The sequence below is a fragment of the Corythoichthys intestinalis genome, chromosome 14, assembly GCF_030265065.1.
Source record: "Corythoichthys intestinalis isolate RoL2023-P3 chromosome 14, ASM3026506v1, whole genome shotgun sequence".
Taxonomy (NCBI): Eukaryota; Metazoa; Chordata; class Actinopteri; order Syngnathiformes; family Syngnathidae; genus Corythoichthys; species Corythoichthys intestinalis.
The window spans coordinates 29,028,726-29,049,610 of NC_080408.1; the positions used below are offsets into that span (position 1 = coordinate 29,028,726).

At 37.6% G+C, this 20,885-nt stretch overlaps 2 protein-coding genes across 3 annotated transcripts in view; both read right to left on the minus strand.

Moving 5' to 3' along the window:
* Positions 1-709, minus strand: part of rnf31 (ring finger protein 31) — a 46,344-nt gene extending 45,635 nt beyond the window's left edge. For both annotated transcript variants that reach the window (XM_057857727.1, XM_057857726.1), the window contains exon 1: positions 502-709. The gene's annotated coding sequence lies outside the window, so the exon portion shown is untranslated. The remainder of the gene's footprint in view (positions 1-501) is intronic.
* Positions 710-6,681: 5,972 nt separating this feature from the next.
* Positions 6,682-20,885, minus strand: LOC130930453 (potassium voltage-gated channel subfamily B member 2-like). Its single transcript, XM_057858421.1, has 3 exons — positions 20,540-20,885; positions 18,616-19,347; positions 6,682-9,487 (listed from the first exon to the last, which is right to left on the minus strand). Exons 2-3 carry the CDS (start codon positions 19,201-19,203, stop codon positions 7,574-7,576), a joined length of 2,502 nt encoding a protein of 833 aa, XP_057714404.1. The 5' UTR covers positions 19,204-19,347; positions 20,540-20,885; the 3' UTR covers positions 6,682-7,573.

The following is a 20,885-nucleotide window of genomic DNA, read 5'->3' on the forward strand; positions in this document are numbered from 1 at the left end:
TTCGCGGTTTTTCACTCATGGGGGTGGGTTTTGGTCCCCATTAACCGCGAAAAACGAGGGATCACTGTATAGACTTGGAATGCTATTTGAAACACATTTTTTACTGTTTGATTTTTGTCAAAGTTTATTTTCAATACTCATCGAATTAATGTATTTATTATTGATTTGCATCATGCAAAGATGGATTATTACCAATATTCAAACAGTCAAGAAGGATAATTTCATATGTAGAAATGCTTCGATTCAAGATTATGCATTGCATTGACTATCCGTATGATAAGAATAAATTATTATGCTACATGCTACAAGAAACCCCGAAAAATTGATGGTATACCATTCGCTAGTTATAGTGCGGCATCATTTCATAGTGTAGCATTTTCTGTTCGTCACTAATAATTGGAATCTGTGATCATGTTTACATTTGTAGCGCAACGCTAGCAAACTACTGATGTACGTCGGCTGTGTTTAACAACCGCTGTAAATGTGAGCGCAGCTTCCTACCTCGTAACCACAACAACAATCCACGGTCCTCGCTCGATGCAGAGTGGATTATATTTCACAGGGTATGATAAATTGAGATCTGAAGCTACATTGGCGAGCCTTAGCACTCCGCAGTGTGCGCATTATTACGCAGCGTGCGTGACGTCACATGCGCGTGACGTCAGTGTCAATTATTGCAGCCAATAAACAATTAAAAATGAATTAACCAACATCCGTCCACCGTCCGTCCATCCATCAATCCATCAGTTTCTTTGACTGTGTTCCTATTCATAGCTGGCGCCCTCTGCCAAGAAAACATTGAAATATACTGCACAATGAAACTGGTTTACACAAAAATGAAATTATTAATAAATATATTTACAATTTGCTTCCATTTGTTTCTGTTGACTGAAAAACCTCGAAAAATGACCAAGAAATTTTTTTTTTTTTTTTCATCTATGTATGGGGTACTGAAGAATCAAGATAATTGAAAAAAACATTTGTACTAAAATTATGTTGCCTTAGTTCAAGTTTTAATTAAAGCAACACTATGTAACTTTTCAGTTTTGGTTGACTTCATCGACGCCGGTGGACAAAAGCGGCAGTGTTTTGCCTTACGGAAGACTGAGTTTCCCTCGAGGACCAGCGCACAACCGCATAGTGTTGAAAAATCATGCTCTCCCTGTCGAGTGCAGATGGATTAAACAAAATTTCTGTTTCCAGCGGCTGTGTGAAGGATGAATAGTAATAAGGTAATGAATCCAGTTGTGGCTAAACAATAGCATATGACGGTTAGCAACTGTGTGGCTTAGACCCCCACCCAAACCGAACTCATCAGTGTGGGGGGGGGGGGGGGGGTTACGCCAATGAGTTAAAACTGGGCCAATGTTTATTCTTGAGCGTCCTAGTATCCTTCCTTTATTCCCTCCTTGGACAAAAGCTTTTGTCTCTTTTGTTGCTCTGCCATCTTTGCAGAATTCGCGCGAAAGCGTTCGCATCAACTTCCATCTTTATAATGAATGGAAAAAGGGGGAAGTGACGTATTACGTAAAGCAGGGTTCCTGCCATCCTCCTCAAAGTTAATTAGTGCTGGTGAAAGCAATACACACCTCCTCAAGGTATACAGTGGTATGAAAAAGTATCTGAACCTTTTGGAATTTCTCACATTTCTGCGTAAATCACCATCAAATAGGATCTGATCTTTGTCAAAATCACCCAGATGAAAATACAGTGTCTGCGTTAAGTAAAACCACCCAAACATGTATAGTTTTTCATATTTTAATGGGTATAGCATGGAAATAATGGAAGAAGAGGGAAAAATAAGTAAGTGAACCCTCTGCCTAAGGAGACTTAAAATGTTTAGTAAAAATTAGTTTCAATTGCTCTTTAAGTCCGGTTTGTACCTAATCACTGATGAGTGGTGTAAAGCTGCCCTGTCCACTATAATACAGAATACTCAGAGAGGTTAAAAAAAAGATTCCCAATGTGTCTGCTAAAGACTGACAGAAATCACTGGCACAGTCCAATATCTCTGTGCACACATCATCTATATGTAAAACTATGGTCAAAAATGGTGTTCATGGGAACTCCACGGATGAAGCAATTGTTGTCTAGAAAAACATTGTGTCTCGTTTAATATTCGCAAAAGGCACTTGGACACTCCACAGAAGTTTTGGCAAATATTTTGTAGACCGATGAAACCAAAGTTGAATTGTTTGGGAGTAACACACAACGTCATGTGTGGAGGAAAAATGAAACAGCTCAACAACATCAACACCTCATCCACACCATGAAACATGGTGGAGGGAGCATAATGCTTTGGGGCTGTTTTGCTACCTCAGGGCCTGGACAACTTGCAATCATTAAATGAAGAATGAATTCAAAAGTTTATTAGGATGTTTTGCAAAAAAACTGAGGCTGTCTGTCAGACAATTGAAGCTAAAAAGGGAATGGATGCTGCAACAAGACAATGATCCAAAACACAAAAGTAAATCAACTTAAGAATGAAGAACAAAATACTAGGGCTGTCAAACGATTAAAATTTTTAATCGAGTTAATTACAGCTTAAAAATTAATTAATCGTAATTAATCGTAATTAATCGCAATTAATCGAAATTCAAACCATCTATAAAATATGCCATATTTTTCTGTAAATTAAACATATATTCTGTAAAATAATTTGTTGGAATGAAAAGATAAGACACAAGATGGATATATACATTCAACATACGGTACATAAGGACTGTAGTGGGCATTTCACTCTACTGTCATTTAAATCTGTCTATGCTGTCCTCACTCCGAAGCGTCTACTTTTTCCAAAGCTAGACAGCTAGTGAACGACGCCTTAATAATCAGACTTCTTCCTTTTTCATCTGATTTATTAATAAAATGGCCTCAAACCACTGTCCTCTTTAGACCGTAGTGAAACTACCAAAAAAAAGTACACAAGCATTGCATTAGCAACAACGTTAGCTTAGCACGCTATACAGGTTCACTAAACATAAACAAAAAGCGTCTCATACAAAAAATATAACATTTCACTTACTAACATAATATGTACATTCTTTACAACAACCATACTTACGGACAAATCTTGTCCAAGGATCATATAAGCACAACATTACAACGTAGGCGTCAGCCCGAGACGTCGTGCAGCCATATTGAACTGGCAAGAAAGCAATAAACCATGTCGCAAAGCGACCACAAGAGTTCGCACAAAAAACCTTGCTGTAAAACTTACCAAAAGGCAGAATACTGTCTCAGCGTGACATGTGCGTTAATTGCGTCAAATATTTTAACGTGATTAATTTTAAAAAAAATAATTACCGCGCGTTAACGCGATCATTTTGACAGCCCTACAAAATACATGTTCTGGAGTGGCCAGGTCAAAGTCCAGACTAGAACCCCATTGAGATGCTGTGGCACGAGCTAGAGACAGTGTCATGCCAGACATCCCAAGAATCTGACTGAACTACAGCAGTTTTGTGGAGAAGAATGGGCCATGATTAGTCCTGATCGATGTGCCAGACTGATCTGCAGCTACAGGAAGGGTCTGTTTGAAGTTATTGCTGCCAAAAGGGGAGGGGCACAAAATATGAAAAATGACGGTTCACTTACTTTTTTTCCCCCCCTTCTGTCATTGTTTGCATACTACCCTCATTAAAATATGAAAACCTATAAATGTTTGGGTGGTTTTAGTTAAAGGAGACACTGTTCATTCATCTGTCTGATTTTTGACAAAGACCAGATTACATTTGATGGTGATTTTAGGCAGAAATGTGAGAAATTCCAAAAGGTTCAGATACTTTTTCATACCACTGTGAAAGAGGCGTCATTCAAGCAGTTGTCAGTCGACATATAATCACAAATGCTATGAAACATTTTTAAAAGTTGAAAAGTTACCTCATGTTGCTTTAAATGACCAATTGATCATTTGGACAATTTGCAGAAACCAAAGAATGTTTCCTTTTAAATTCTTAAGGTTGTAATTTCCTACACTTCTAACCTTTTGTGAAACCTCTTCAATTCAATATTACGCCTCAATCACAAATGGTTTATTTCAAATAATTTGAGCTGTATAAAAGTGTCATTTTCCAAACACTTTGATCAATATAATACACATTTGTAATACAGTACTTTGAATAAGGAACACATCAATCCATTGACTCATATGCAGAGGTGAAAGTGGGCCAGAACGGTCAGGAACGCAGTTCCGGTATAAGATTCAGGGCCAGAACGTAGTTCCGTTATAAGATTCAGGGCCGGAATGCAGTTCCAGTATAAGATTCAGGGCCGGAAGGCTGGTCCGGTACACGGTGCTTTGATTCCGAAAATATGACGGCAACTGTCAAAACGCTATGTAAAAAAAAATGCTTGGCTGCCACACATGCATTTCATCTCCAAGAAGAACACAATCTACCAACATCAGATTTACATACACAAGTGTTAAAAACAAGCATAATAAAGTGCCTGTGTAGCGTGATTCGTTTCCATAGATATTTATTATTTATTTTATTCCACGGACGGCATGGAGGTTTCCCCAGCTGCTGCAGTTATCAGAGTCTGACGATGATGAGTCACGTCAATGTGCGAACGCACGCAGCAAAGCAAAACGCCTGGACTCATTTATCCGTTCAATTGGCTGACATACTGACATGCGATCAGCAGAGATAGTTAGCTCTGATTGGTTCAAATGTGCATGTTTTCTGGAACAGCAAAAAAAAAAAAAAAAAAAAAAAGGTTGGTGAATTGATGTGGCATAAAAAAGGCAATGCAACATAAAATGGATCAAATCCTAAAGGGCAACGAAAGAGTTGGGGAGGCTTATTTATCATATTTAGTTTTATTTGCTCTGATGGGGAGGTTCAGAACATCTTATGTGCACTTTGGACTAATATTTGTTTATCTGTGTTAGGCTACTTATTCATTTCCATATGATTTTTAAAAAAAATCAATGTTTGCGCGATCTTCAAAATATATTCCATTTCACTCTGCATAATACAAGTCATTTGTACTTATTTTTCTGAATGTATGTTATTTATATCTTTATTATTAAAAAAAAGTAAATGTTTACATTAACTTCAATTTTAATATACATCCAATGTTCTTAAGTAGTTAAAATTGAGATTTGGCATTTAGTATGTGAGGAAATGAGGGAAAGTAAAAATTAAGAGATGGAGGTTGGGGTTATTGCTGTTTTTGTTAACTTTTATTTTACAAATCATTGAAAAAATACAATTTTGAATGAAAATCAGTTTTTGTATGTGTTATAGAAATAACTGTGCTAAAACAGTTTTCTTTGCATTTCAGTTGTTTTAGAGGTTTGCCCCCCCCCAATGAAATATGAATAACATTTCTGGCTCCGTGGCGACCTTCACGTCGGGGATTTCTGGCAAGAAATTCTAGCCACTTTCACCTCTGCTCATATGTCTCTCCCCATAACATAATAAAATATACACGAGACAAAATTAGGTCATACAGACACATTTATTTATTTTGAAAGTATTAGTAACTGAATGAAAAGTCACTATTCACTAGGTATTTGTTGATTCTCAAGTAACGTACCTGACTAAATGTTACATTTCTGTGAAACTAGATCGATGATGATGAACCTCACTAAAGAATAATAGTTGGGAAAATAAATCATCTGTTTATCTTCCATCAATGGTTTTAGGCCATTTCAAAGACTTAAATGAAGATGGTAACACCGACACAATACAGCAATACAGTTTGTGTATTAATGATGAGGTTGTGTACAGGTTTCTCTTCCTGGACAAGACTAAAGCAGTAATTATATAACTAACTGTGCAATTATATGAAAACACAGTGCCACATCTTTCAAGTATATTTTGGTGATTTACAGTGTTTAAACTTCTCAAACATTGTAGCATGTAATTCACCCCTATTGAATTGGTTTCTAGATGCTGCAGTGCACGGATATTACTTTAGATCCACAGGGCAGGTCAAATGTATTGTAGTCTCACAGAGAAAATTTACTTCTTGGCAAACTCAGAGGAAATTATAGTGAAATTGCGGCACAGTGAGGTTCAAACTGTAGGCGATGTTACTAGATGAGTCATGATGAGGTTAAGTGATACTGTACAACAAAGTCAAACAAAATCATATGATTTGCATATCAGCATAATGTGTCCATTGAACAAAAAAACAAACAAAATATTTCTGCTTACTGTACATTTTTTTTCTTCCACCTTCTCATAAATTTTCTATTTATGAAAAGGCACTAGATGTCAAAGAGAAAATACAGCGCCATTGTCTTATAAAAATACAATTAATAACTTATCAGACAAAAAAAAAAAGATGTTTCAAGCTAAATATACTGGGTTTTTATGTACAGTACACAAACAATTCATGGTTTATGTGGTTCATGGTTCACCTCTCCCATGCATGTAAATCTGATAACATCTCAGCCATGCATTGATTTGAATGTGCAACACATCTAAAGCTGTTCATGAGATTTGAACATGCCATTATATAAGTGCCAAACCGATGTCTAGAAGGGGAAGTATCTCAGAGTGATATAGCACACATTTACACATATATTCACATCACGACATAAAAATAACGTGCTGCAGGGTGTAGCCTTGGTTAGCACCTCGGATAAACTCTGGCATTCGTACTTTAAAGTAAGAGAAAATAATGTTATAAAAGAGACGCTATGCTGTAAAATAACATTCGTGTTTAAGCAAATATTGGGAAGAAACAAATTTACTGCTTGTGTTTCTTGGCCTACACACTTTTGATGTTGCAGTATTTCAGATGTCAGTGACTAAAATGGTACCCAAAACTAAAAATGACAATGATGGCAAATGTACAATAACCACAATTAGATTAGTAGACATGTATAAGTCTCACAGAGACCAAGTCGTTTATGCGCATGCACAGGTTCACTTACTTACAAGTTAGTAAGTGATGGGCAAATGTCTTGTCTCTGGAATGTGTCAAGGCCCCTTGATTTGTAATGACACTCTTTATGACTGGAGCCTCAAATCTGGGACTCAGGCAGTCTAAGAACTCTCTCCAATCATACTTTTTGTGACGCTAACTTTAGTGTATGCATTTCCCAATATATTTTTAGTCTTTATAAATGCTTGCAACTCTCTAATCATCCTATTGTGGGAATTTTCTCAAAAGGAGAATGCATGTGAGGATGTGAACAAAGCAAATACAAGAACTTGCTTTTCTCTATCCTTCTCCTTTGCATAACTTATTTTTAGGCATTAAAGGAAAGAGGGCTCTCTCTACCCTTCAAGCATACAAATAAACGTACAACATGCATCAACCAATACATTTGACAACGCCGGAGGCTTCATTTATGTTAACATGCTGATTCAACTTTGGTTAAAATGCTGAAGTGTTTATGTAAAAGTAAATCTTATACTGTCTTGTGATAATGTTCTTTAGATTGTACACTGGCGGTATGCAGGAATGTCCCACAGTACTTCCCTCATTTCCAGTGATACAACCAGATCAGGCAAAAGCCCATGGTAAGAGAGTACAGAGGGCTCGGACAGAAGTTCATTACTTCTGTCGAGCTGTGTGTCCAGTCGGTGAATTAATCCCTGTATATTTTAGCTCACATGCTGGTTTCATTGGAAGGTGCCAGACTTCCATGAATTATGTGGTTTTCTTGCTTCTCCCCACCCCGGGTTGTTGTCTCCCTTCCCCCTGCCTCTAAAGTTACCTGCTCCTGAGAACAGTTGAGTAGGTTGGCCTTCGGTGAAGGGCTAGTGCAGCCAGCAGCAGACTTCTCCATGTGATTCTTCCCCTGGTGGCTTAAGCCTGTGAGCTGCCCTTCACCTTCTAATCTCTTAGCTACTGAGCCCTCACCTTCCCCCTGAGAATTGCTTGGGCTAACAGATTGGCCGACCAGGGATGGAGATTGTAGCAGAGCCAGTGAAGATTTGGCGTCTTGCGTTCCGGAGCTGAGCCGTGAAGGAAATCTGGAAACCTTGTCGTCTGACAGTCGTTCAGGAAGCTTGACTGTGCCAGCAGAAGCCGAGGTGGCCACAGGTGTCATTACTGCCATAAGCACATCATCTTGGGTTCCAATCAGGTCAACCTTGTGGTCTATTCTCTTTTGCACGCCGCCATATTCTGTGGAGGTGCTGTCTGTTGTTGTATTCACGTTAGGGGTGGACACAAATTTATACAGCCCTGCTTTTGGTAATGTCATTTGCTGGGTGCTGTCAGTGGTCTTATTTATCTCCAAGGCGCTAATATGTCTCAGATCCAAGGGAGGGGGTGCGCGCATTTGTCTTGCACAATGACTACCTCCGATGTTAGGAATCATAGAACTTTTTTCTCCTCTTTCTGCACTAAAGTCCTCACCCACGTTGCAGCTTGTCCTTGCAACCCTACCAGGTGAAGTTTGTTGGCTCTGGGTGGTAGGCAAAACATTCATCTCCATCTCTTCTTCTATAAGCTTTACTTCTTTCTGCTGTAAACTGGCTGACTTGTCATAAGTGCATTCTGCTTTCAGGATATTGGGGTGTTGAGGGCTGCTTTTGTAGTCAGATGAGCCCACTTGAGCCATTTCCTGGTAAAGAGGTTTGGACTGGCTGGGGCTGCCTATATCTGCATTGGAGTAGCGTTTATGGTAACTCCAGCGGCTAGGCGATAAGTGGTTGTCCACTGGACACTTGCTATCTTCTTGTTTTTCGATCAGCACATCTGTAAGTTCCATGTTACGTGCAAAAGCGTCTTTGAGATTAATAGAAACAATACTTCCACTTCGCTTGGCTCTTTCAAGAGCTTCCCTCCTCTTGATGGCCTTCTCCTGCCTTTTTTGTTCTCGATAAAACTCTGAGAAGTTGTTGACAATGATTGGGATGGGAAGGGCAATGACTAACACGCCGGCTATGCAGCAGAGCCCTCCAACGATCTTCCCCAGCAATGTTTGTGGGTAGATGTCTCCATAACCAACTGTGGTCATGGTGATTGTAGCCCACCAGAAAGATGCTGGTATGCTAGTGAATTTGGTAAATTCCTCATCTTTCTCAGCAAAGAATACCAAGCTAGAAAAGATCATAATGCCCATGGCTAGGAAGAGAATCAATAGACCCAATTCATTGTAGCTCCTTCGCAAAGTGAAGCCCAAAGACTGGAGTCCCGTGGAGTGCCTGGCCAGCTTCAATATCCTCAGAATCCTCATTATTCGGAAGATTTGGACCACACGGCGCACATTCTGGAACTGCATTACATTCTTGTTAGATTCAGTGAGGCAGAGAGTCACGTAGTAAGGCAATATAGCCAGCAAATCAATTATATTGAGTGGTGCTTTGATGAAATTCCACTTATTAGGTGCTGACAGCAGGCGCAACAGGTACTCCATAGTAAACCAGGCGATGCACACTGCTTCCACATGGGCTAGGCTTGGGTTGTCATTAAATTGGCCAAATTCATCCACAACCTGCAGCTCTGGCAAAGTGTTGAGTGACAAGGAAATTGTGGAAATTACAATGAACAGGATGGAGATCATAGCCAGAATCTGCAAAACAAAGGGAAGACAGTGAATTACTCTATTGTTGTTTAGTCTCTTGGACTTTTTTTTTTTTTTTTTTTTTTTTTATGATTACAATTGGGAAGCTCGAGTATTTATGTGCCGCAACTGTAAATGAGAAACTTCACACTTCCATACTTAGGAAAATTGAGAGTATATTGGCCCCTTTTCACAGAGAAAAAACTGAAGAGCTGTCCTTAGTGCTGAAAAAAATATTTCATTTCTTTCTCTCCCTCTCGCTCCCTCTCTCAACCTTTCTCGCTTGCTGTCTGTCTCTGTCTTTTTCCCTCTTACACAATTCAATTTGAAGGGTGGAGAAGCATTTAGAGTGGAGGCCCAAAACATTATAATCACTTATCACGAGATGTATGCTACATTATCTGGTGAAATTGAAACACCATTCACCACTATGTAAATACCGTTAATTTCATGACAATTCAATTCTTCAGGACTTTAAAGGAAAATTATACATTTCTTTGCCTGAGTGAACTTAAAGTTTGTTTTAAAATGAGGGAAAAAATACTTTTTAGCAGAGTCACATGGTAAATAAATAGAGCACTCGAATTACACTGATAATAGAGTAATTTCGTTTGTTTTTTTTTATTCCCAAATATGTAACATTACACAACCAAAGCATGCCAGACAATATAATCTTTTATCTTTTGCAATATTCTTTTTCAAATCAATAAGTATTCACCTCTTTGAATGTGACCATACCACACAAACAGGTTTTCAGAATAAAAAGTAAGCTTCACATTTATCTATATACAGTATAATCTACTGTATGTTCAAATGAACTCCAGGTAGAACAGTGTGTGGAGCCATAAGCTTGCGTAGTCTCTCTCTGCAGCCTTTGCTAGGACATTTCAGGATAATTGTAATAGGATTGCGTTACTATCTATAGAGAGGATAGAGAGCTGTTAGAAGTGGTTACTCATTCTTTCCTACACAGACAGGAAAAATCAAGCTTGGTAGTATACATTACAAAATAGCTTCTAAAGGAAAATCATTATTATTTGTTATTAAAAAATGAAATTTATTCAAGTTTAAAATAAATAAATAAAACATTTAAAATGTTGGCAAAAGAGAGTTGGGTTTTTCATCCTCAAAGTGAAGGTTATTTTTTAAGTCTTGTGAGTTCATTTAAAATAGAATATCTTATCAGATATCACATAGAAACAATAGTGAAGATAATAAACTACGGATGAACACTATTTGACCCTGAGTTTATTGTACTCAAAATGTTAAATCGTGACTATGAGCTTATTTAGATTGCACAACGTCAACCTCTATGCACTAACTACATTTGAATTGTGGAGTAAAAGAATCGCAATAAAATTTAACCTAACTTTAGACCTGAAATCTTAAATTGTATGGCATTATATACGAAAAAGACTAAGTATTTGGTTATAAATCAAGGTAAAGTGGTGAATTAGCATGAAAATAACAAAATCATCAATATCTAATGCACCATAGAGGTTCAAGTCCTATAAAACAAGATATATACTAGTACATGGTAAGGATTATGTCAGTAATCTTTTGGTAATGTATCCATTATACTAAGAGCATATATTATAAAATTTTTTATAGTAAAATAGCCTGTATTACTCATTCTCAATAACTTTCATGTCATGCACTTTCAAGTTAATACATACATACATACAGTGGGGAGAACAAGTATTTGATACACTGCCAATGGGTTTTCTCATTGACTGTGTATCAAATACTTGTTCTCCCCACTGTACATGATGAATGACTGAATTTGTCTGATATATGTTTGGATTTTACGTATCGTTCTTTCAGCCACAATGCACAGAAATTAGTGATTTATTTAGACATCAGGTTACAATAATGTGGAAAGTGTCGCTCAAATTTCTCCAAAATTTTATACATGAATGCATTTCATCTTAGCCATACGGATGTGATGCTAGTCAAGCGGCAACATTTGGCAGAATTTTTCATTTTGCTGATTAGATTTAGTGCTTAACAGGAAGACTTGGGGATAAAGTACAGAGCCACCACACTAAGTAGTGACTGGGTCATAATTTTTTCACACATTTGGAGTCTCATTTTTTAATAGTTAGCATTTTTCTAATCAATTCAAATTTCGCATACATGTCAACAATACTCTTCTCTGTGATGTGTCAAATTCGCAAGACATTTAATTCTAAAGTTAATCTACAATATGGGGTTACGGTTCATACAGTGTGCCGACAATTCTAGTTTATCCACTTTAAACACCTCTCATCTATTGCAAAAGCAGGTTGGAACAGGAAGGGACCATCCACTGTTCCAATGTGCAATTGTCCAAAATCTCTTAGTACTGAATACTGAATCTTACTTCAATTCTTTCATTCAGAATACAATTGAGTAGTATTAGATTTTAAATATGACCACATTCAAAATTTATTGAGACTAATATCATAAAGCTCTGAAATACCCCAATATCTGTATTCTCTCTGATATTGAGGCAATGCAGAACATTCTGCATTGCAGCTGTTACAAATGCAATTTAACAGGAGGCAGAATTAAATAATGGTGAGTCCAATCAAATTTGTTGGACATCTGTGGATTTCTTGTATGGTCTTTCAAAAGAGCCACTTCCGTTGAAGAAATATTATAAACCTGTTCTCTACTTATGTGGATTTAAAAAATCTAAATAGCATGGATGACCAATAAATGACCTACGAATCAATGTTTCGCAATAACTAAATAGCACCATCACGTTCTGTACACTGTAATATATGGTATACTAATTATTAGTTTATTGGTCATCAATTTACATCCAGCTGACTTAAGAAAGTAGATGTTGTATATACTTTGTATCTTAGTGCTCTCATACATGCTGTTTGACAACATCTTTGTAATGCTCAGTAATGTGTATGTACATAGTATTAATGACAGACATTATTACAGTGTATCACAAAAGTGAGTACACCCCTCAAATTTCTGCAGATATTTAAGTATATCTTTTCATGGGACAACACTGACAAAATGACACTTTGACACAATGAAAGGTGTGTGCAGATTATATAATAGAGTTAATGTATTTTCCCCTCAAAATAACTCAAAATATAGCCATTAATATCTAAACCCCTGCTAACAAAAGTGAGTACACCCTTTAGAAAATACGTACATCCCTAAATGTCCAAATTGAGTACTGCTTGTCATTTCCCTCCAAAATGTCATGTGACTCGTTACAGGAGTGCTGTCAGCATTGCTGCGGAGATTGAAGAGGTGGGGGGTCAGCCTGTTCGTGCTCAGACCATACGGCGCACTCTACATCAAATTGGTTTGCATGGCTGTCAGCCCAGGAGGAAGGCTCTTCTGAAGACGGTGCACAAGAAAGCCCGCCTGTCTCATCAGACCATATGACATGGTTCCAGTAATCCATGTGCTTTGTTGACATGTCTTCAGCAAACTGTTAGCGGGCTTTTAACTCTATTATATAAGCTGCACACAGACTACTTTTCATTGTATCAAAGTGTCATTTTGTCAGTTTTGTCCCATTAAAAGATATACCGTATTGGCCCGAATTTAAGATTGTGTTTTTTGCATTGAAATAAGACTGAAAAAGAGGGGGTCGTCTTACATTCGCGGTCTAGACATTATACCCATTCACGACGCTAGATGGCGCCAGATATCTTTGAAGCGATGTTCTGTCATGACAGATCTCAACTAGTCTCAAGTTTAACCAGTTTGCATTATTCATTCATTCATTCATTTTCCATGCCACTTTTTATATTATTGCAATGTTTTTCCTTATTCAGATTTGTTTCAAGACTACAGTTACAGTTAGACTTCACTTTGATGGTTAATGCAGTTATTGTAATTTTGTGGTTTTATAACAATTGATTGGTTTGTTTACATTTCAAAAACCGGAAGCCATTCATTTACGAAATGTGATTGCACTTTAGTTTACGTATTTAAATGTTCAGATATTAAGATTTGAATGAGGCAAAATAACATGCTTTTTCCTCTCAAATAGATTGCTATAATCATTTGTTTCGGATGTACTGTAATTATTTTCTGTATGAAAATTAATTTGGTGTTCAAAAAGTCTTTTTTCAAACTTGAGTCTTGAAAAAGAGGGGGTCGTCTTATAATCAGGGCCATCTTATATTCGGGCCAATACGGTACTTACCGGTAAATATCTGCAGAAATGCAAGGGGTGTACTCACTTTTGTGATACACTGTACGTTTACATGTACCATTAGTTCCGTGTTAGAGCCAGAAAATCTGGAATTTGTCAGTGTAAATGTTAATCAATACCTGACAAAACATAGTTTTACATTTCTAATGCTATAGCAATCTAATGGAGCACTAGTACTCTTATTTATAATTGTAGCTAGTCTTGAATGACCACAGTTTGGACAGATCACATTCACAGGCTTAATCTTAAGCATCAACCTTTCTACAAAATACAAGCACAAAGTTATGTGCAAAGTTAAGTAACGGTATGGTACTAGATATAATATTTAGTCTTACAGCACTCTCTGTATTGTACAGTATTCACCTCAGTTTCTGTGCAGAACTGTAGTTCTTTGCGAAAGTGTGTAGAAACAAAATGCGTAGGATTGCAATAAACAGGTAAAGTGCAGCTGACTATAAAGACATACGGTCATTTGTAAAATACGAGCAATTAACGTCCTAGCAGCTTGCTAATGTCATATTATGCTTTAAAAAGAAACAGGAAACTGTGACCCCAACGAACTACTGTATTTTCACTCAGTCCCCTCACTGCTTTTTGCTAGTACTAAAGATGGCACCACTGTCACTGTCTGTGCAACTACAGTGGTATGAAAAAGTATCTGAACCTTTTGGAATTTCTCACATCTCTGCATAAAATCACCATCAGATGTGATCTGATCTTTGTCCAAAACAGCGTCTGCTTTAACTAAAACCACCCAAACATTTATAGGTATATTCATATTTTAATGAGGATAGCATGCAAGCAATGACAGAAGGGGGAAAAATAAGTAAGGGAACCATCACATTTAATATTTTGTGCCCCCCCCCCTTTGGTAGCAATAACTTCACCCGGAGGCTTCCTGTAGCTGTAGATCAGTCTGGCAGATCGATCAGGACTAATTTTGACCCATTCTTCTCCACAAAACTGGATGTCTGGCATGAATTGCTGTCTTTAGGTCATGCCTCAGCATCTCAATTGGGCTCAAGTCTGGACTTTGACTTTGCTCCTCCAGAACGTGTATTTTGTTCTTCTGAAACCATTTTGAAGTTGATTTACTTCTGTGTTTTGGATCATTGTCTTGTTGCAGCATCCATCCTACAGTATTTGTAGCTTCAACTGACTGACAGACAGCCTCAGGTTTTCCTGCAAAACAGCCTGATTAACTTTTGAATTCATTCTTCCATTAATGATTGCAAGTTGCCCTGGCCCTGAAGCAGCAAAACAGCCCCAAATCATGATTGTGCCTCCACCATGTTTCACGGTGGGGATGAGGTGTTGATTTTTGTGAGCTGTTCCATTTTGCGAGTGATTTCTGTTAGTCTTTAGCAGACACTCTAGGGTTCGTTTTTACCTCTCTGAGTATTCTGCGCGAACTCTTGGCGTCATCTTTGGTGGACAGCCACTCCTTGGGAGAGAAGCAACAGTGCCAAACTCTCTCCAATTGTAGACAACTTCTCTGACTGTCCATTGATGAATATCCAGACTTTTAGACATGGTTTTGTATCCTTTCCCAGCTTTATACAAATCAACAATCCTTGATTGCAGGTCTTCAGAGAGCTCTTTGACTGAGCCATGATGCACATCAGACAATTCTTGTCATCAAGACAATTCTTACCAGGTGTGTGTTTTATAATGGGCAGGGCAGTCATTGATTGACTTAAAATGTTTGGTAAAAATTGGTTTCAATTGCTCTTTAAGTCAGCTTAGGCAGAGGGTTCACTTACTTATTTTTCCCCGTTCTGTCATTGTGTGCATGCTATCCTCATTAAATAATGAAAACCTATCAATGTTTGGGTGGTTTTAGTTAAAGCAGACACTATGTTTTCATCTCTGTGATTTTGACAAAGATCAGATCACATTTGATGGTGATTTTATGTGGAAATGTGAGAAATTCCAAAAGGTTCAGATACTTTTTCATACCACTGTAGGTTAGCTCAGCTATTTCCTATAGACCGGTAATAATGTTGCTGCTCTGAATTTTAAAACATAATGAATGTTGTTTGAGATAATCAGGAATGCCCTATTGATACTAGGATTGTGACCTGAACTTTTGCTTTAAGCATAAAAGTATGGCAAGTGTCCCAAAAGTCAAGAGTGTACATATTTCATCTTTACATTTCAAGTTTAATTCAGACAAATGCGAAGCCATTGGAATTTGTAAGCCAACCGTTTATCGCCAAATGACACTTGAGCAGTGTTGCAAAATTGTCATCGGGCAAGAGTTAGCCCTCTCAGAGTGCAGTGGTGGCTTCTGCTGTGTGCTTTGTCAACAACAGATGCTGTTTTGAGCAATTTACCATGGAGAGTGCAAACTGTACTTACAGTAGCTTTTAGAGCAGTCTGACTGTCTTTAAGCATCTCAAAACTGATGAAAAAAAACTATTGCCAGATGCAACTTTGGAATACTGCGCCAATGTTGTTGAGCCATTGGAAAGGGAACAAACTGCTCACAAAAAGTTCTAGCTCTCTTCTGAATAGTTCACATCCCAGAAAGAGGCAACTGACAGAAAAATTGTGGCGAACAATTGGTGCAAATTATTCGCTTAGGTGACTCTTAATGGGAGACGCCAAAAGTTGGATACATTTGAAGATTGAAAAAGGTTTAGGTTGTGCATGAATTTAATCTTGGTTGTCGGAAGAGTTTCTGTGCATATGACTGGTTTTGTATAAAACCCATGTGTGTGGGTGTGGGTGTTTGTGTCTGTTCCACTTAATACTTGTGTCTTATCAGCTGTACTCAGTTCTCTTATTGGCTAAGAGCGGAATGACACACAGGCAGTGTCATTGCGACGTGGCCTAAGAAGCTTCCCTCTTGCTGACCCCACACTTCTGAAATAGTCACATAGATCTCTCTTATATTTAGAAATGATGAAGTTTGCAGCTAAACTTATGCATGTATAATTCTATGCGTCACATAACAAGCAGTTTTAACTTAAGATGTTGAATTTTAAAAAACTCCTTGTGGCTTATATACAGTATATATTTTCTTTTAACTCTGCAAGGTTGCTGCTTCTCTCCAACTTTTTAAGATGAATTTAAAAATGTTATTTTGGCAACTTTTATCTTTTTAATGTTTTATCTGGGCCTGAAAATATATTTTTTTAAACTTTTTTTTTTTTCAACGTAAAAGCTGAAATGGAACATCGACACCAAAAATGATATTTTCCTGAAATTATACTGCACAGTGCTGCATATCCGGGGCCCTTGACTAAGGGAACAGTATGCAGGAAGTAGATTGACATCTCTCTGTTAACTAATTACCATTTTTTAAAATCATTTCTTTCCGCAGCAGAACTTGAAACACCAAAATCCATCCAAATGACAGAGACAAATTTACAAGGAGACTCATTCTGGTTTAAACAACAAAATCTGAAAATCTGGTGTCAAATTATATCAGGTTGTGCTTAGTGTGGAGTGAGACATTACAAATTCTATCACGCATTGATCTCAAATTATCCTGTCCTACTCAGAATTTGCTGTTTAGATATAACTATGTCCATCTGAGCAAAACTTTTCCATCGTATTTAAACTGCCAATAATTATAAAGCAATTTGTGAAATCAACTTTGAAATTCCATTCACAATTATTGCAAATTGATACATTTAAATCTATTTGTTTACCAAAAATTTACATTATTTATTTATTTAATATTCTAATAATTCTTCTTGCCAATACTTTATCTACTCCTTGAGAGAATGTTTATCACCGCCTAGGACAAACAGTTTAATCTGCTTTTGCAATTGACTCTTATGCGGCGCTTCCGGTACACCCAAAGACTTTGCACTCCCCAGTCTGTCACTGAACTCCATCCAAACGTCTGTTACCTGTTGGGTCACCTTAGGCGTGCTGTCCGTGTTTGAGTGCCATACACAACTAAGGTGTTAGATTCATTGTGTGACCGGGCTCACACCAGCAAGAGGTGCAGACCAATGAAAAGACCCATTTGTATTGTGTTACTGATGAGAGTTCAGGCATCCGACCCACCAGAAAAAGCAAATAAGATTTAGTGGCAACAGCAGTAAAGATTTGCAAAATTTTAAGCTTTTCCAAAGCATTTCATCACACCGTTTCTCTTGAATAATAATTTCAAGCCCCTTACAGCCTCTTTCATTGTACAGTAACAGTACATATAGATATCTACAGCAGGGGTGTCAAATTAATTGATGTCATAGGCCAAATTGTCTTTTTGGTTTTCATCGAAGGGCCATTATGTCTGCCAACTTGGGCTGCCGCACTGAATCAATTAATCGACAACTAATTGATTATGAATTGATCATTTTAATTTCGTAAATTTTTCTATTATTAAAAAAATAAATTCTGAAAGAAAAATCATTTATATTTTTTTGTCTTTTTTTTTTAAAAAAGAAAATATAGTAAATATTTTTATTATTTCTTTCTATTATTTACTTTTTTGTAAGGAGCAAAATACTTTTTCATTTTTTGTTTTTTATTAAAAAACTTTTTTTTTTTTCAAATATGTATTATCTAAAATTAATTTTAAAATGGGAAAAACAGAACATATAAGTTTAATCTTTCATTGAGGACCGTGGAAATTTTATCTAAATTTAATTTTTGATCGAGAAAATAAAAACATGAGTCAAATGCAAAAGATTTACTTTCACAGGCCATGCAACAGGCCCTGAGTTTAAAAACTTTGTTCTACGTGTATAAGATTGGCTGAAAAATATTTTTTTCTAGTTCAGATGTTTGATGCGTTTGAGGTCAAAGCTTTGTGTGGGCCAGGCAAGTTATTCTCTTTAGTGACAGAGTTGGGTTATAAAAACATATATTCCCATAAACAGAATACTATAATAATAAAAAAAAATCAGTAAATGCCCTTTAAAGGGGAAGTCAGCAATTTGAATTATTTTCAGAAGAATAATCGTTCACTGGATACTCTAATGGGAATGAGAGCTGCAGTTACCTTGGCTGCCACAGATGAACTTGGTTTCTCCAGGAGATCCCACAACTTCTGCCTCTGCTCAGGACAGCAACCCAGCTCTTCTTCCTCCTCCCCTTCCTTCTCTCTCAGGGTCTCTGCCTCCCTCCTCAGTTCCTCGTTCATCTGCTCTTTCTTCTGATGGTACCGTGCTTGGCAGCAAGACTCCAAGTAGATCTCGTCGATGCCCCAATAGTCCAGCTCTTGCCCAAAAGACAGAGCGCACATCTCCTCCATCATGTGCAGTTTTCCAGTTCTGTAGAAGTTGAGAATGGAAGAGAAGGCCACAGGATGGCGGTCGAAGAAGTATTCGTTCTCAGAGAGGCTGTAGTCATCGCAGACCTCGAGTAAAGACTCATGTGTGTTGCAGTCTCTTAGCCGTCCCAGACGGGTTCTGGGTAAGCGGTCCAGCGTCCGCCATAAAACTTCATGTGTTAAACCACCAACGTTGAGCCTGACCCTCCGAGATCGGGCCTTGACCCGGATGATGTCGATGGGCTCAGGGGGCAGCACTGGAACCACCGGGGGCCGATTGGTCACTTTCGGAGTGCTGTACAGCACTTTGTCTGCCATGTTTGCACTGGCTGAACTCCACTAATGCTTGTGACGTTTACTGGTTTGGATGATTTTCTGGTGGCTGGTGGGCACAATAAGGCTTGGGCCCACCAAGCTCACCCAGCTGTTTTCAGATAGTAGAAATTCTGGTCAAATCCATATCTAGATGGGAAAGCAAAGCGTATTATTCAAACATGAATTTGTGTACTGAAAGTTACAAGATTTCATCAAACCCTAATACGTTCCAATTGAGCTTCAATCATTTACGTCTGGCCTTAGTCACACTACCACACAAACTATAATAGCTAATGTGTTTTCAAGGGGAATTAATAAGATAACAATGGGGGATGAAGAAACATTTTGGTTTGAAATAATGCAGCCCTTTAAGGACCAACAATTCTTTTCCGGAATGAAAATTATTTCAGGGAGTGCGCTATAAACGATTAATTGTACCTTTTTATGGTTGGACCACAAAGACTAATTCTGCCTTTAGATGTACTTTGACAGTGGGACCTTTATCTGATTGTATAATGCTGTAGCACAAATCCTAGAGGGGGCATTAGGCTTCGTCTGCCCTAGCTCAAGTCTGACCAAGTTAATTATAGTCTGTCTATCTTCTTTTGGGACACTCATAGGACACATGACTAGCTCAACATCCAAAACTACAATGTCATAAATATAAAGTCCTACCTAGTTGCACAATTATAACGAATTGCCATTATAGGTTGTTAAATAAAAGTGATTAGCTATACTTTACCATTTCATTTTAAATGATATGACTAAATCTCCCTGCCAAAACTCAGAACTCAGAACATCTATTTTCAAAATCTGATACAGAAAATAAGCTATATTTAAAGCGCAATATTAAACTGACCTATTCACATGGACCACAAATTAATACATTTTTAATGTCAGGCCTCTTAAATAACAAAGCAACAACAAAAGATCTTCGTTATTACTGGTCATTTTTTTCTAGAATGCAATCTGAAAGACAAACTATAACTTTGAATACATGTCTTATTTTCCATCACATAAAACTTTTGGTAGTTGGAAACGACTTCTTTCGAACGAGGATTTAAAGTCTAAAGAGAGAGCATTCATTTCTAATTCGTCGTCAAGAGATTAGGCAGACTGGGGCTTATCCCGAGATTATGTACCGGAGTACCTTAAATTTAAAATCTACCAAATAAATAAATAAATAAATAAAACCCGCACTTGAACAATCATTGAATAATTTATAAACATTTTAATTTCTAGAATTATGACTCCTTGTGGAAAAAAAGTACTTACTTCATATAGATATCATATGATTCAAATAAAAATTTCAAATAAAAAAAGCTCAAGAGGCACCTACCTGTATGGATTCATCGGAATAACTCTTGAAGTTGGACTCTGCTTCTTCCAGGGGGTCCCACCATAGCAACCGCCTCGTTATCTCAGATTTTCAACCCAACACTGATAGATGAAACTGAAACCCACAATAAATATTGCCAAATATCCACATGTTGGCTAGAAAGTTAAGGCAAGCTTGAACATTGTCTGTAAAGTGGCATCGAGGATGGAGTCTCTGGCGACTTACAGGAGGAAACCTCCACACACTAATAGAGAGAAAAGGGAAGCCCCATGTAACAGGGGCTAAACGGATCACAGAGAGGGAGAGGGAGTCAGAGAGAGGGGAGAGAGAGAGAGAGAGAGAGAGA

Excerpts from the sequence above, each read along its gene's own strand:
- LOC130930453 (XM_057858421.1), bottom strand. The coding sequence starts at position 19,203 with ATGGCAGACAAAGTGCTGTACAGCACTCCGAAAGTGACCAATCGGCCC. Across the intron at positions 9,488-18,615 it reads GTTCATCTGTGGCAGCCAAG|ATTCTGGCTATGATCTCCAT; the intron begins GTAACTGCAGCT and ends TTTGTTTTGCAG.